Source organism: Hypoxylon trugodes (assembly GCF_022578975.1).
Source record: "Hypoxylon trugodes strain CBS 135444 unplaced genomic scaffold F4822scaffold_9, whole genome shotgun sequence".
Taxonomy (NCBI): domain Eukaryota; kingdom Fungi; phylum Ascomycota; class Sordariomycetes; order Xylariales; family Hypoxylaceae; genus Hypoxylon; species Hypoxylon trugodes.
This window is the reverse complement of record NW_026250024.1, coordinates 128,856-140,932: the sequence shown is the minus strand read 5'-3', so window position 1 is coordinate 140,932 and position 12,077 is coordinate 128,856. Positions and strand designations below refer to the sequence as shown.

The window sequence follows — 12,077 nt, the reverse complement described above, 5'->3', positions numbered from 1 at the left end:
GATTATTAGATGAGACGACGTCACTGGTAGTGTTGGTATGTGAATTTGAAGCAGAAGTAGAAATAGAATAGCGATTGCACAATGACAATTTAACCGTAGAATTGATTGGTAGGATTCAACTCGATCCAATCATGATCTGGCGAAAGAGAAATAACTTTAGTAAGAAAAAAAAAAAAAAAAGAGACGACAACTATGTTGTACTTAGGTATTTGTAAAGTTGAATAAGTAAAAAAGATTACGGTTGCACCGCGCAAAGTCTAAAGAAATAAAACCATTCACCATTTACAACAAGAATTGGAGGTGGCAGGGCTCTTCCTTCTTTCCCCCACCATCCATGGATCACATAATTAAATCGATTCAAGTTTCCAATGACAAGGATGCGCTGGTTCCCAGCCCGCCGGCATTTCTTAAATTAGGACGGATGGGGCTTACGTATGTACGTAAGCAAGTCTTGGCGGGGAACAAGCTTAAACCTAACTGTGGCTCGTGAGTTAGAGATAGCAATATGTGGCCGTGCTCCCTTTTTCTTATCTTATCGCATCTTCAATAATTCTGACGTAGGCTTTTTTGCGTTTTCTTATAATTTCGAGCTTCTAAAGTGAGCTGTTCCGAATTCACGTAATTCCCACGTCCCGTCCAACCCCTATGTATGTGCGTCAGTAAAAGCCTCAATGTCGACGGCAAAACCAATAAGTCCCATACGAAAGGCGTGGTACCAATGGAAGGCTCTACGGTTTCCGTGGAGAAAACGTTTCCTAATCGGTTAGTGTTCGCATCACTTCATTTATTCTCGCTCGTCTTGTAGCTTCGTAACCCTATTCCTTACATATCGGTCGCAGGTCTCGACCTTCACGGTAACACGTATTGGGAATTCCGACTTGTCCGAGGCGATCCCTCCCTACCCGATTCTAGATTCCGCCGCATCGTCAAATATCCGCGGTCGATACATTACAGCGAGGTGAAAGTTCCACCGCAATGGCACCAATGGTTACGATACCAACGCGAACAAGCGCCTACACTCGACGAGCAAGCTTCCGAAGTGGTCCGACAAGAGCGCATGAAGCTTCTCGCCGCTGAGGCGGACGCCCGCTGGGAAGCCAAACCGAGACTGTCAGATGTGCCGGGTCGGGAAAAGGGCCAACCAGTGCCAGCCCTAAATACAGGCCAGACCCAACCTCAAGAGCGGGCCGCTAGGGAGTCTCCAACACGAAACGAACAAAATGAGGTGACACAACAGAAAGATGATCCCTGGAAGCAGGCTAGGAGTACTGGCCCCGGTGAGACCTGGCAGCCAGAAGCCTGGAGTCCAGCATCGACAAGAAAACGGTGAAAATCTCTGCATTGTCGCGACCGTGGTAGCGTTGCATATCTGTACAATAGTTGTGTATCATCATGTCGTATATTAGCGTCAAGAAGCGGCAAGAAAATCTGTGTCAATGTATCGATATTGCTATTGCAAAGATTTATGCTCAAACATAAATGCCGCAGACTTGTGTCAAGCCGGTGTTTCGTCGTTGTCCCGTGGCTCAGCACACGGAAACTATTTTCGTTTCCTAGGCGGGGGGTTCTCGCATTCGGGGCACAACCACTTTCCCTTAGGCTTTGACTTAAGACCAACACATTTCCAATGAAACCATTCATACTGACAGGCGTCATTGTCACAAGTAATCCTTTTACCGGCTTCGTCGTGCTGACATGTACAATGTATCCTTTCGTCTTCATCTTCGTCGTCTTCGTCCTGGTCCATATTATCGACAGCCGTCATAAAAGTGGCATCAACATCACCTATACGCCAAATTAGCATGGTAGATACCATAGCGACACCGGTATAACAACCTTCATTACCCATATCTTCATCTATTTCTTCCACGTCCATCGGCTCGGCTTCGTCTCCTTCGATAAGATCGACCAGCATAGCCAACCTGCGTCCAGACATATCCAGGACCATGCGGGCCTCAATATCTGTATCTTGGGCATTCGCTCGTCCTCGCGCTGATGTCTTTTTCTTCTTAACTTTTGCCTCTCTTGCGTCAATTCCCTTTTCGACGATAACCCTCAAATTCTTGCTAAATGATTCACTTCCCTCGCTCCATACGATCTGGAGTAGATTTTCCAGGAGTACAGAAACCTTAGCGTTATCCTCGACAGCGATGGTGTTAGCAGGATATGGGAGGAAACAGCGTTCTAGGATTTCTGCTGTGATGCCATCCGCATCTTCCCACGTACGATCAACCTTGGCAGGTGACAAGGCCGATGTAGGCATTAAGAGTAATAGAACACCCTGTAGTGTCGATATTTGTGATTCCAACTTCAAGGTAGATGTATGATGGTTCACAAATGCGGTGAAGAGGGGTAAAGGTAGAGTCTTCACCGTATTTTCGTATCTTTGATAGAGATCCGAGAGGTCCAACGGTGGTTTTGGTAGGTAGTAGCAGATATATGATAACTAGTCATGTCAGTTCACAACCATATTTTGCGTATTGGGAAACGAAGTGTTAGCTTACTAGAGAGAAGAGACGTTGGCGCAGAGGGATGGACTCTACATAGGCAGGTTCCAGCGCCTGGAAATCCGGGTCACCGAGATCGCTCGAATTCGTTCTACGTTTTTGTGGTGTTGGAGGTTCCGATGCTTGAGACGAATATACCGACTCGTCGTCGAGCCAACCTCCGAAGTTTCCCTTTTCGATATTTACTTCCTCGCGTTTCCTCTTTTTTACAGTGTTCTTGGGGTTCTCTTTGTGTTCCTTCTCCCAAATTTCTTGGAAGCGGGAACCAGCAGCAACGCTACCATCGGCGAATATGGCATCCACGATAAACTTCAATCCTCCCACAGAGTGGCCGGAACGTTGGCTGACATAACTTACGAGAATCGAACCCCGAAGCATAGGAGAATCCGATTCACCATTTTCCTGATCCAATCTATTACGCTCGATGAGGTCCTGTTCCAATACGTCCAACATGAATTGAAGCCAGAGTTTCCAATGTCGCCATCGATTCGGGTATAGAACGCTGCAGTTGAAGGCCCAACCAGCTACGTGGAAGAAATCTTGTCCTCTTCTCCAAATACCGTCCAAATGATATGAACGCTTCATTTGTGCATAGCTTCCATCACCATCCTCGCTATGTTCATGATCAAGGTCATCATCGTTATAGAATTCTGGCGTACCGTGGCGCGAGACGTTTATGAAACGAAAGGCTTCCTTGAATCGAGTGTTTATAGGTCCGAGACGGGAGAGAAGGCTGCGAAGATAGACGAGAGATTCGGCGGATACTTCGGACCAGCCTTCTTCCCTTGGCCTAGTTGTAAATTTTGGGTGCATAATGGCAGTGCCGAGTAGGGACAGTTGGCTCGGAGGAGGGCAGTAGTTGGGGTCATTCGGACCATCTCGGATCGACGATAACAAGCTGTTCAATAGGGTTAGGGTAATTAGATCTAATGATGTTTAGTTACTAAGATCAACTCAAGGTGTATTATGGAAAGATAAGTGGAACATACATAGGTTCTCTTCCAAGTATATCTGACAATGTTGCTGTAACTCTGGTGGTAGCTGGTTAGCCTTACTGAATGGTTTGTTTGCGCCATCTGGGGTATCAACAACAGGACTGCTGATGTCGGTGGTTAGATGTTCCAATGGATTTATCGGAGACTCGGTCGCGGTGGCAAATGAATCAGGCGAGGAAAGAGGTGATGATATAGGAGGAATCCTCTTGGGAGGCATTGTAGGAGAGTTCGGCGTCGGCTCTATATCTTGACGCGTGAATATATCGAAAACGCGACGAAACATCCCGGCGACTTTTTTTTAAATGGGAAATCAAAATACCTAGGTAGGTAAAATGGAGCAGCGGGGTCAGCGGAGTTGTAGTTCTAGCTTGGGCCGGTGGAGCCGCTAAAAGGTGCCTGGGCTGTTCCTACCCTACCACCCACCAGCCCTAACTACGGGTATCGACATGCTCTAAAAGGGTCCCGGCCTAGCGGCCTAGGTACCGACCCCTCCATGATAAAACCCCTGTGAGGAGATGATTCTTTCCTCTTCTTAATTCAATCATCATATAATTAACATCATAGTTCGCTCGATTTAGCAAGAAAGCTATCTAATTTCTGTTGAAGAGCGACTCTCTTCTCACATATATAAACCATCATGCCCAATTCATTTTCGGCTATATTAGCTCCAGAACAGCAATTGACTTGATTCAGAACATGAAATACGCGTTTCAATGCGCCGTGAGTGGCATGTTTTTCATTTCATTTAACTAGAACGCAATCGATCAACTACCGAAGCCATAGGTACTTAACACCATAGATCTCATTATCGCGTTCATAAACCACGCCTCTTTCAATTAGCGGTGCGAGATATCCTTCGAGAACCTGTTGCTTATTTGAATAGGTAGCCTTAGATCTGAGCCTTGAGAGTCTTGAAGGCATCATCCCGACTTCCACCATATCGAGCCTCGGCAGTCTTCCAGTTAATCACCTTCCAGATGTTGTCAACGTACGCTGCCTTACCGTTGAGGTATTGCAAATAGTACGCGTGCTCCCACATGTCCACACCGAAGAGGGGAGTGTCGCCAACCACGACCGCTTCCTGGTTTGCCAGCGTCACGATTCGGAGTTGTCCGGTAACCGCTTCCTTTACGAGCCACTGTCATGTCAAGAGTTAGACGTAGTTTATAATCAACATAAGAGAGGCGACATTCAATTGTGTGGAACATGGTTCCCAGGATAATTCCAAGATGCAGATCATAAAAAGAGCAAGTTGAAGATTGGAAAAAATACTTACACCCCAACCGCTTCCCTGAATACCGAGCAGGGCCGCATTAAAGGTATCCTTGAACTTATCAAAGCTACCCCAAGTAGCCTTGATAGCGCCGGCGAGCTTAGGAGCAGCATTGATCTTGGAGTCGGGAGAGGAGGCAGGTGCTAGACCTTCCCAGAATAATGAGTGGTTGATATGACCGCCACCATTGAAGCGGATGGCCGATAGTTGGGCTGCGGCGTCTTGGAGCTTGCCCTCGGACTGCGCCTTGGCGGAGGTCTGGAGTGCCTTGTTGAGGTTGGTTACATAGGTCTGGTGGTGCTTGGTGTGGTGCAACTCCATAATCTGCTTGGAAATGCTAGGTTCCAGAGCCTATCCGAGTCACATGCATGTTAGCATCGGGCATACCGAGGTGCGAAGGCGGATGTCGACCGAAGGGGAGGACCGGAAACATTGCAAGTGTTTGGGAAGGCGATACTCACATCGTATGCGTACGGCAGCGGGGGGAGGGAGTACGTAGTAGCGGCCATCTTCACGGATGTTTTTAGAAACGTTCCTTTTTTCGACAAATGCTGTGACAGATGGTACGAAGGAAGGGTAATCCCGCAGTTAGGAAAGCAAGCCGGTGTAGATACGACGGGTGTGACCTGGATGGGTGGTTTTTCTTTAGTGTGAAGGAGGTAGTTTTGGGATGATAGGTTTAGGTGGAGGAAAAGAGATATGAAGAAAAGTAAGGGAAAGGGAAGTGGACCTTAGGAATGAGAGGAGACCGGGAGGAGAAGTGACGTGCTACGGGACGGTAGGAAGCTCTTTACACTTTGATGACAAACGCAAGATTGCTAAGTGAAGTAGGTTAAGAGGGATGAAGAAGGTAGGTACCCGACGGCCATCAAGGTTGTCTTTCCTTCAATGTTGCTCTTCCCCCCCGCGTCTTTACTTTCTTCAGGTGCTATCCTCTATTATTTACCATGTATATCCATGACTATGAGCATATTACCTAAGGTACCTCCTAATACCCACTAAACTTACCTTTTGACCCTTCTTTTGTAAGCGGGTCGTGAAACGGCCTCAAAAAGCGCAAACTTGCTCACTTTGCGTGTAAAGCTGTAACCACTTCTTCTTCAAACATGTACCGCACCCGGCCATTGTCGCCTATTGTTCAACATGAATCTACATACATATATATTATTCTGAATCAAAAAGTCAAAAAGTCGTTTGATCAAAAACGGCAATGCGGGTAAACAGTTGCCTTAGATGGATTGGTGCCGTTGTTAGTACGCCGCATCGTGGAACCTTGAGGGACAAACCTCCTTGTCATTCATCACATCAACCAATTCCTGACTAGAGTCCACCTTGAAAATGTCTTATTTGGCAGATGAAAAATAGAAATTTCTGGTTGTTTTTCTCTCTCTCTTTTGAATATACCATATACCCTTACCTAGCAACATAAGTTATCTTGTAATATCCATATACATCATTCTTACAACTCATCATATCTATCTTCAACAAAGGCGCATCAAGAAACACTACGAAGGGAAAATGTGTGGTGATCATTCACGACAGTCCTGCGGTGGTGCCCTCGCTGTACTCAGTCTTCCGCTTCGAAGCACCCGTTTCTTACCGCAAACTATGGCAGGCCGACTCGTTTTCCATGACTGTGGAAAGGGAGGTTTAGTTGCGACCCACGCTACATTTACACCGGACGAAAGCAGTATTAGCAGTAGCGTTTCCGATATAGATACATGTATTGTGGGCATTCAGTAAGTGTTTTGTTCGAACCCCCCTAGGTCGAGGAGAGCTAACAATAAACCCGTAATAGCGAAACTGGCGACCTCACGAAATCTGCCATAATAAGTCCATTTCTCTACAAGTTCAGCATACCTCAAGGTCGACCGACTTCCCAAGACAGCTGGCAGGAACGGTCGATAGAAGTGCCACTTAGTCATCCGATGAAGATTGAGGTCGGCGGCGACGGCATCATTGGTCGACGAGTTACTATATGGTCACAGCATGCAGTAGATCCTATTGCGGAAGGAATCATAGGATATAATTGAACTAAAGGCACAGCACGATCAGACATGAACGGGGATCACAATTTGAGCCGAATAACCAGGTAATCCAGTGGATTAAAGAGGCTCTCAAGCTGCCTGAAGGTTGGCTACGGTCGCAGAGGGCATACAGGATAACTTACCTATATATCGCATAGACGAGTATGATTAGAGCCTTGCTCCTCGTCATCTTTAGCTAAATATAGAATAAATTTTAAGTTAAAGTATATCATGGATCGTGGTCTTGGTTGGCTGAGTACGAGCACCGCTAGCATACGCCACAGTGTGGGAGGTTCATAGGCCCAGTGCAAACGTGTGTCACTATGCGCGCTGGGGGAACAGGTAATTGACACATCCCGTAGGCCGCCGATACGCCCACTCGCTCCTGGTCTTATGCGCCTTAAGCACCTAGAGCCCCTATACCCACTGAGGGTGTTAGACACCTGAGTACCTAGGCAGGCGCTACTAAAAGGCCGCAATCCGACTTCCAGCGCCCTATATCCGTTACACGCAAGGCGTATAGCGACCCAACATGCCTAATACCATAGTACCCCGATCTCTAAACACCACGCAAATATAGCGGGGAGGCAACTCAACGAATGCTACAATCACAGATCGGCAGATATACCTCTTTCCACCCAGATACTATATCAGAACAAACAGCCATTGACTCGGAATCTCCATCTCACGCTCCGAATACCTAGCTCCCCAACCCGAAATCACCTGCCGCTATGCGATGTTTCAAATGTCGAATGGCACATAAAGAATCCACGTTGGGTTCAAGGATAAAAACGAATACACTCAACCCCCAACCAAGCGTCGATGAATGGTGGCGACGATGATGGGACCACACCACATTCTCTACACCGGTAAGAAAAAATAAAGATCAAAACATACAACACTGAGGATTCGCCGGTCGTCACCGACCCGACTACTAGTTCAGCGATATCCGGCTTGTCTCTGGGGGAGCAGACGGGACCCCGAATTTTCCAGATTCTATGGTCGTATGTGGGAGAATCGTATGCTGTTTTGCTTTATATACCTTCTTGTCCCAAGACGATGGGATGGATCCTGGACCATGTTTATCATCATCCCGCCAAGCCCTCGGGATCCTGGGGTTCTCATCCAATACCCATTTAGATACCTAGGTATCCATGGAATGATTCCTCAATTTTCATTCTAGAACCGCTTAGGCGATCCTCTTGGGTACCCGTCCCGCGAGCGATCTCTCTGCTAGTTCACTAGTTCAAGAGGTTGTGATTCAACGCCCAATTAACCTAGACATGGTAAAAAGTGTAGTGGGGAATTAACTACTCAAAGGAAAAGGGAAGCTGTCAGCGTACAATCTTATAATAATGGTATAATTCACGAATCTCTAGACGGTATTTTCGTACTATTGAAGTTGTGATTTTAAGAATTTACGTAAATAGTAGTCGTGCAGGTGAAGGCAATCTCCCCAGATATTTCATTGATGGGCTGCCCAGACTTGGCGCTGCGGATCAAGAGGATGGGAACCATGAATTACAACTCTTAAGGCCACATGGAGATTACGAAGCACCATTAAATAGCAAATGCGACGGTAGATCTTATACAAAATGATCCGTTGGACGAAAATCTAGGGAAGGAAAATGAAATTCCGGATGTCGTGCGACCGTTATGGCACCAGTCTTACGGATTATTCTGGTTTTGGGTAGGTAGTATTCACCATGGTGAAGGATTCATCGGGTATCGAAACCAGCGTGCTCCAAGATGCTCCAAAAGATGACTCTCGACGAGGCCAGCTTGTAAATATATATGGTGGGTCGTCAGGGCGTCGCAAATTACACGCCAAGGGTCTCCCAGAGAGAATAAGTAGTCGGACAACAGTCGTGAATATACATCTCAAGTCTGCAATTACATCAAATTTGGCTTACCTCGACTCGATTCTGACTTATGGCATCTAACTTTATGGCCTTACTAGACAACGAGACGCCGCATTACCATACAGATCGGCGGGGGAAACGAACAAGGATTCCAAATATACGAAAATATTCGCCGTTATAGACAACGCTCTCCGGGCACATTTATAGTGACACCATTCGAAAAAGGAATAATGGCCAGTTTCACTGCTGGACAAGATGGTTGGATATATGCTGTGGTGGTGGTGCCTCTTACACTAATGTTAATGGCGATGTGGGCCGTATGGGACAATACAACACAGCGCGACTTGGATGAAGAAAATGGATTCGGAAACCTAAGGGCCCATAATTCGAATGGCAAGACGATAAAACAACATTAGTTCAAGGGTAACTTTCTTCATTGGGTGAATGGTGGCTTGGTGTATTCGTCGTTTATGGAGTTGGTTCTCGATATAGTTACCAAAGTGCCTAGGTTTTAGATCAAGGTGGGAGAATTCACGATTTTGAAAATAATCGGAGGGTTAAAAATTCGGGCTTGCCGTGGTAGACTGGGGTATTAATTAACTGGGAAGCTTTTTGCGCGTTACAGGGGTTCACTATCTGACGGTAGACTCACCGACTGGCCCCTCACAGCCTCAGCTATTGCGGTACGGCAAAGACAGCTTCCGAGGGCAACTAAATAGCTTGCTTGGCGCACTGGCCAAAGGGGATTCGTTCAGTAGAGGTAGTGGTCCGGGTGGCCGCTAAAAAGTTGATTGGGCTGAGCTCCCGGGGTAAAATATGATCACGTCTTACTTGGTCTTTGTGGAATAATTATCTCAACTTAGAACTAAACTACGGCGCAGAAGAAGTACAAGGCCGCTCTTTCGCTTCGTACGATAATCGACCGAAATACGAACGCGGTATTCTTTCATATCACACAGAATCATCTCTAGATCTTGTGACATAGACGTATAACCAGCCGATTGGGAACCGGAATGAAGAGATCTGACAGTGCCACTTAATGCAAAATCATAGCTATTCTGTCAGATGGTCTCACCACTATGGAAAAGACAGCTTAAGTTTAACAGTAACCTCTCTTTATCTACCTACCTAAACAAACGGTAAGTGGCCATCACATGCGGTCAGCAAAGCTGGGGTCGAGTCAACACGGAAGTTGAAAGAGGCGTAGTTTATTATCTGGTGCCAATGAAGCTGCCACTCTCTACGGCACGCAGGGGTCCTGACCCATGAACGTCACCATTGGTAGTGGAGCGGAATGCCATGTATAAATGTATGTCAGAACTGCATGTAAGAAACAAGGACCTCTTTTTGCCATGGTTGGTATACTTCGAGAAAGAATGATATGTAAAGCTTGCCAGTCCATTTTTTTATGCTTTCCGTATTCATTTACCTACTGTTCAACGATTTTCCTGTTTTTCGACCAGCGCCACCATGAAACCCTCGAGGGGATAGATGTAAATCGCAAGTTGAGCGATGTCGTACCAATTGCGCCCAACACAACCACAACAGCAGAAACAACGGGAGGAGGATGGGGGGCAAGATGAATATAACACCTATAGCACGGATGGTTACGGCCAACAGGCCTATACGCATGCCCAGCCGGGGCAGCAGCCGGAGATGATGCAAATCCAGCCACAATTACCTTCCCCGGTGGCCTATCCAGCAACACCGTTCTACCACGACAGATCTTCGCGTACACAGACATGGGCGTCTAACCAACCGTCGGCCATATCGCCGACGACGATGGGTAACACACCTTTAAGCGAATGGGCTGGTAGCCCTTTTGACTACCACGTACCCGGAGGCTACTCTCCGACGATGCCGCCACAGAATAAAAAACAGGGCGCACGGGTATGCGGCCTACCAAGAGGCCTCTTCTTTATCGTCTTGGCCATAGGATTGTTTGGTCTTGTTGTCGCCATCGCAGTCGGTTTAGGTGTGGGTTTGGGTGCGAGAAGCAACACCATTTCCGATTTTCCAGCTGAAAGTTTGAGGTACGTTCCGTTTGAGGCTTTTTTTCCTGCATCTTCTACCTACTTGGGCAGGTAGCTTAGTTGGGGGTTTCAAGTGGCCCTGTTGTCATACGTTGGGGGCTGTGTGATAGGGCTGGTGTTATGTCAGCGGCCATGAGCGAAATCGAAAGAGCTCACATCAGCGTAAAAAGATATCGCCCACGCCGATTCGGGTTCGCTAACAGTAATGTTATGTAGTGGCATGTCTTCGTCATCGTACTTATCGCCGACACCAACTACGCCAACAGCAACGGTCCCAACGACCCCAACTAAGGTGGCGCCGACGCCGAGCTTCACTGGTACTTTGATTACAGGTCTCATACTTTGTCCGGAGAACAACAATACGGTGTACGTATCAGAAGGTACATCAAAACCGTTCAACATACAGTGCGGGCGCGATTATAATTCTGATAGGGGTGCGGAAGATATCACTAATATAGAAACTTCCAACATGGCTGATTGTATTAATGCTTGTGGCGAGCGCGAAGGATGCGTTGGCGTCGGCTGGGGCTATACCTATGGCTCTTATCAGTGTTGGTTGAAGAGCAAACTTGGAGAGCCAAATTCGAGCCCCCCGTGGTATTTTGCTCAGTTGCAGAACATGACTCTTGCATATTAAAAGGTGTTCGGCATCAAAAGTATTGGGAATGATTACGCCCATGGGAAACGCATTTGGTAGAAGGGTTATGGGATTAAAGGGGACTGGTTGGATATTTTCAAATTTCAGCAAGGCGTCCGGCGTCGTGAGTGTAAGACAGCATTATTTTATGTTGAACCTGAAAAAATAGGGAGGAAGAAATTAGTCCCAGCACCTTAAAGAATTAGACATATTTATAATGCCCCGGACCCATCGTCATTGAATAAAATATTCCTCAAAATATTTGTTACACTTACAAACCTCGGCATCATCTAGTTCAATCCGTTAGGATATCTTTTCAGTAGGGTTATGATCGGTTTACGACTCTGACTGGTTCCTGCGGATCTCGCAACCTAAGGACGGGCAACCGTATGTATAGGCATCGCCGCCCGAATTGAAAAGGAAACCCCGATGACACTTGTACTCCACGTAAATTTCATAAGGATGCCATATGGCCGACTTCATCGGCGACTATATCCCGCCACAGGAACCGGCGCCGACACTCACAAGCTCTAAGTATTCCAATGGTTAATCCTGATCAGGAACGATAAACGGCGAAGTGGTTCGAATCTATTGAAGAATATTAGGCGCAGGGACGCCGATGGCTGCTGGAGAATCGCCGAATCTCGAATAACGCCGACCGTTCGACAAACATGAAGCCTCAAATACCCCAGGGCAATAATTTGATCCCCCGAACGGTTTACTCCGCGACACTATAACTAGTA

General features: G+C 46.9%; 5 protein-coding genes across 5 annotated transcripts; 3 read left to right on the top strand and 2 right to left on the bottom strand.

Moving 5' to 3' along the window:
* Nucleotides 1-581: 581 nt before the first annotated feature.
* On the top strand, nt 582-1,435 carry F4822DRAFT_362015 (uncharacterized protein). Its single transcript, XM_051456127.1, has 2 exons — nt 582-762; nt 840-1,435. The coding sequence occupies exons 1-2, from the start codon at nt 672-674 to the stop codon at nt 1,328-1,330; spliced, it is 582 nt and encodes a 193-aa protein (XP_051310154.1). The 5' UTR covers nt 582-671; the 3' UTR covers nt 1,331-1,435.
* F4822DRAFT_362005 (uncharacterized protein) lies at nt 1,436-3,817 on the bottom strand. The gene is made up of 4 exons (XM_051456126.1): nt 3,497-3,817; nt 2,505-3,433; nt 1,837-2,446; nt 1,436-1,785 (listed from the first exon to the last, which is right to left on the bottom strand). Exons 1-4 carry the CDS (start codon nt 3,783-3,785, stop codon nt 1,541-1,543), a joined length of 2,073 nt encoding a protein of 690 aa, XP_051310153.1. The 5' UTR covers nt 3,786-3,817; the 3' UTR covers nt 1,436-1,540.
* Nucleotides 3,818-3,993: 176 nt separating this feature from the next.
* Nucleotides 3,994-5,899, bottom strand: F4822DRAFT_361952 (superoxide dismutase). The gene is made up of 4 exons (XM_051456124.1): nt 5,506-5,899; nt 5,237-5,284; nt 4,779-5,126; nt 3,994-4,640 (listed from the first exon to the last, which is right to left on the bottom strand). The coding sequence occupies exons 2-4, from the start codon at nt 5,282-5,284 to the stop codon at nt 4,392-4,394; spliced, it is 645 nt and encodes a 214-aa protein (XP_051310152.1). The 5' UTR covers nt 5,506-5,899; the 3' UTR covers nt 3,994-4,391.
* F4822DRAFT_361960 (uncharacterized protein) lies at nt 5,722-6,877 on the top strand. Its single transcript, XM_051456125.1, has 2 exons — nt 5,722-6,514; nt 6,574-6,877. Exons 1-2 carry the CDS (start codon nt 6,294-6,296, stop codon nt 6,806-6,808), a joined length of 456 nt encoding a protein of 151 aa, XP_051310151.1. The 5' UTR covers nt 5,722-6,293; the 3' UTR covers nt 6,809-6,877.
* Nucleotides 6,878-10,176: 3,299 nt separating this feature from the next.
* Nucleotides 10,177-11,334, top strand: F4822DRAFT_432923 (uncharacterized protein; the record flags this gene model as incomplete). Its single annotated transcript, XM_051461737.1, has 2 exons — nt 10,177-10,697; nt 10,914-11,334. 2 exons carry the CDS (start codon nt 10,177-10,179, stop codon nt 11,332-11,334), a joined length of 942 nt encoding a protein of 313 aa, XP_051310150.1.
* Nucleotides 11,335-12,077: the final 743 nt, after the last annotated feature.

Coding starts and splice junctions, on each gene's coding strand:
- F4822DRAFT_362015 (XM_051456127.1), top strand. CDS start 672: ATGTCGACGGCAAAACCAATAAGTCCCATACGAAAGGCGTGGTACCAA. Junction 763..839: donor GAGAAAACGTTTCCTAATCG/GTTAGTGTTCGC, acceptor TATCGGTCGCAG/GTCTCGACCTTCACGGTAAC.
- F4822DRAFT_362005 (XM_051456126.1), bottom strand. CDS start 3,785: ATGTTTCGTCGCGTTTTCGATATATTCACGCGTCAAGATATAGAGCCG. Junction 2,447..2,504: donor GCCAACGTCTCTTCTCTCTA/GTAAGCTAACAC, acceptor TGACATGACTAG/TTATCATATATCTGCTACTA. Junction 1,786..1,836: donor TGAAGATATGGGTAATGAAG/GTTGTTATACCG, acceptor TTTGGCGTATAG/GTGATGTTGATGCCACTTTT.
- F4822DRAFT_361952 (XM_051456124.1), bottom strand. CDS start 5,284: ATGGCCGCTACTACGTACTCCCTCCCCCCGCTGCCGTACGCATACGAT. Junction 5,127..5,236: donor CGCTGCCGTACGCATACGAT/GTGAGTATCGCC, acceptor TGACTCGGATAG/GCTCTGGAACCTAGCATTTC. Junction 4,641..4,778: donor TTCAGGGAAGCGGTTGGGGT/GTAAGTATTTTT, acceptor TTGACATGACAG/TGGCTCGTAAAGGAAGCGGT.
- F4822DRAFT_361960 (XM_051456125.1), top strand. CDS start 6,294: ATGTGTGGTGATCATTCACGACAGTCCTGCGGTGGTGCCCTCGCTGTA. Junction 6,515..6,573: donor ACATGTATTGTGGGCATTCA/GTAAGTGTTTTG, acceptor AACCCGTAATAG/CGAAACTGGCGACCTCACGA.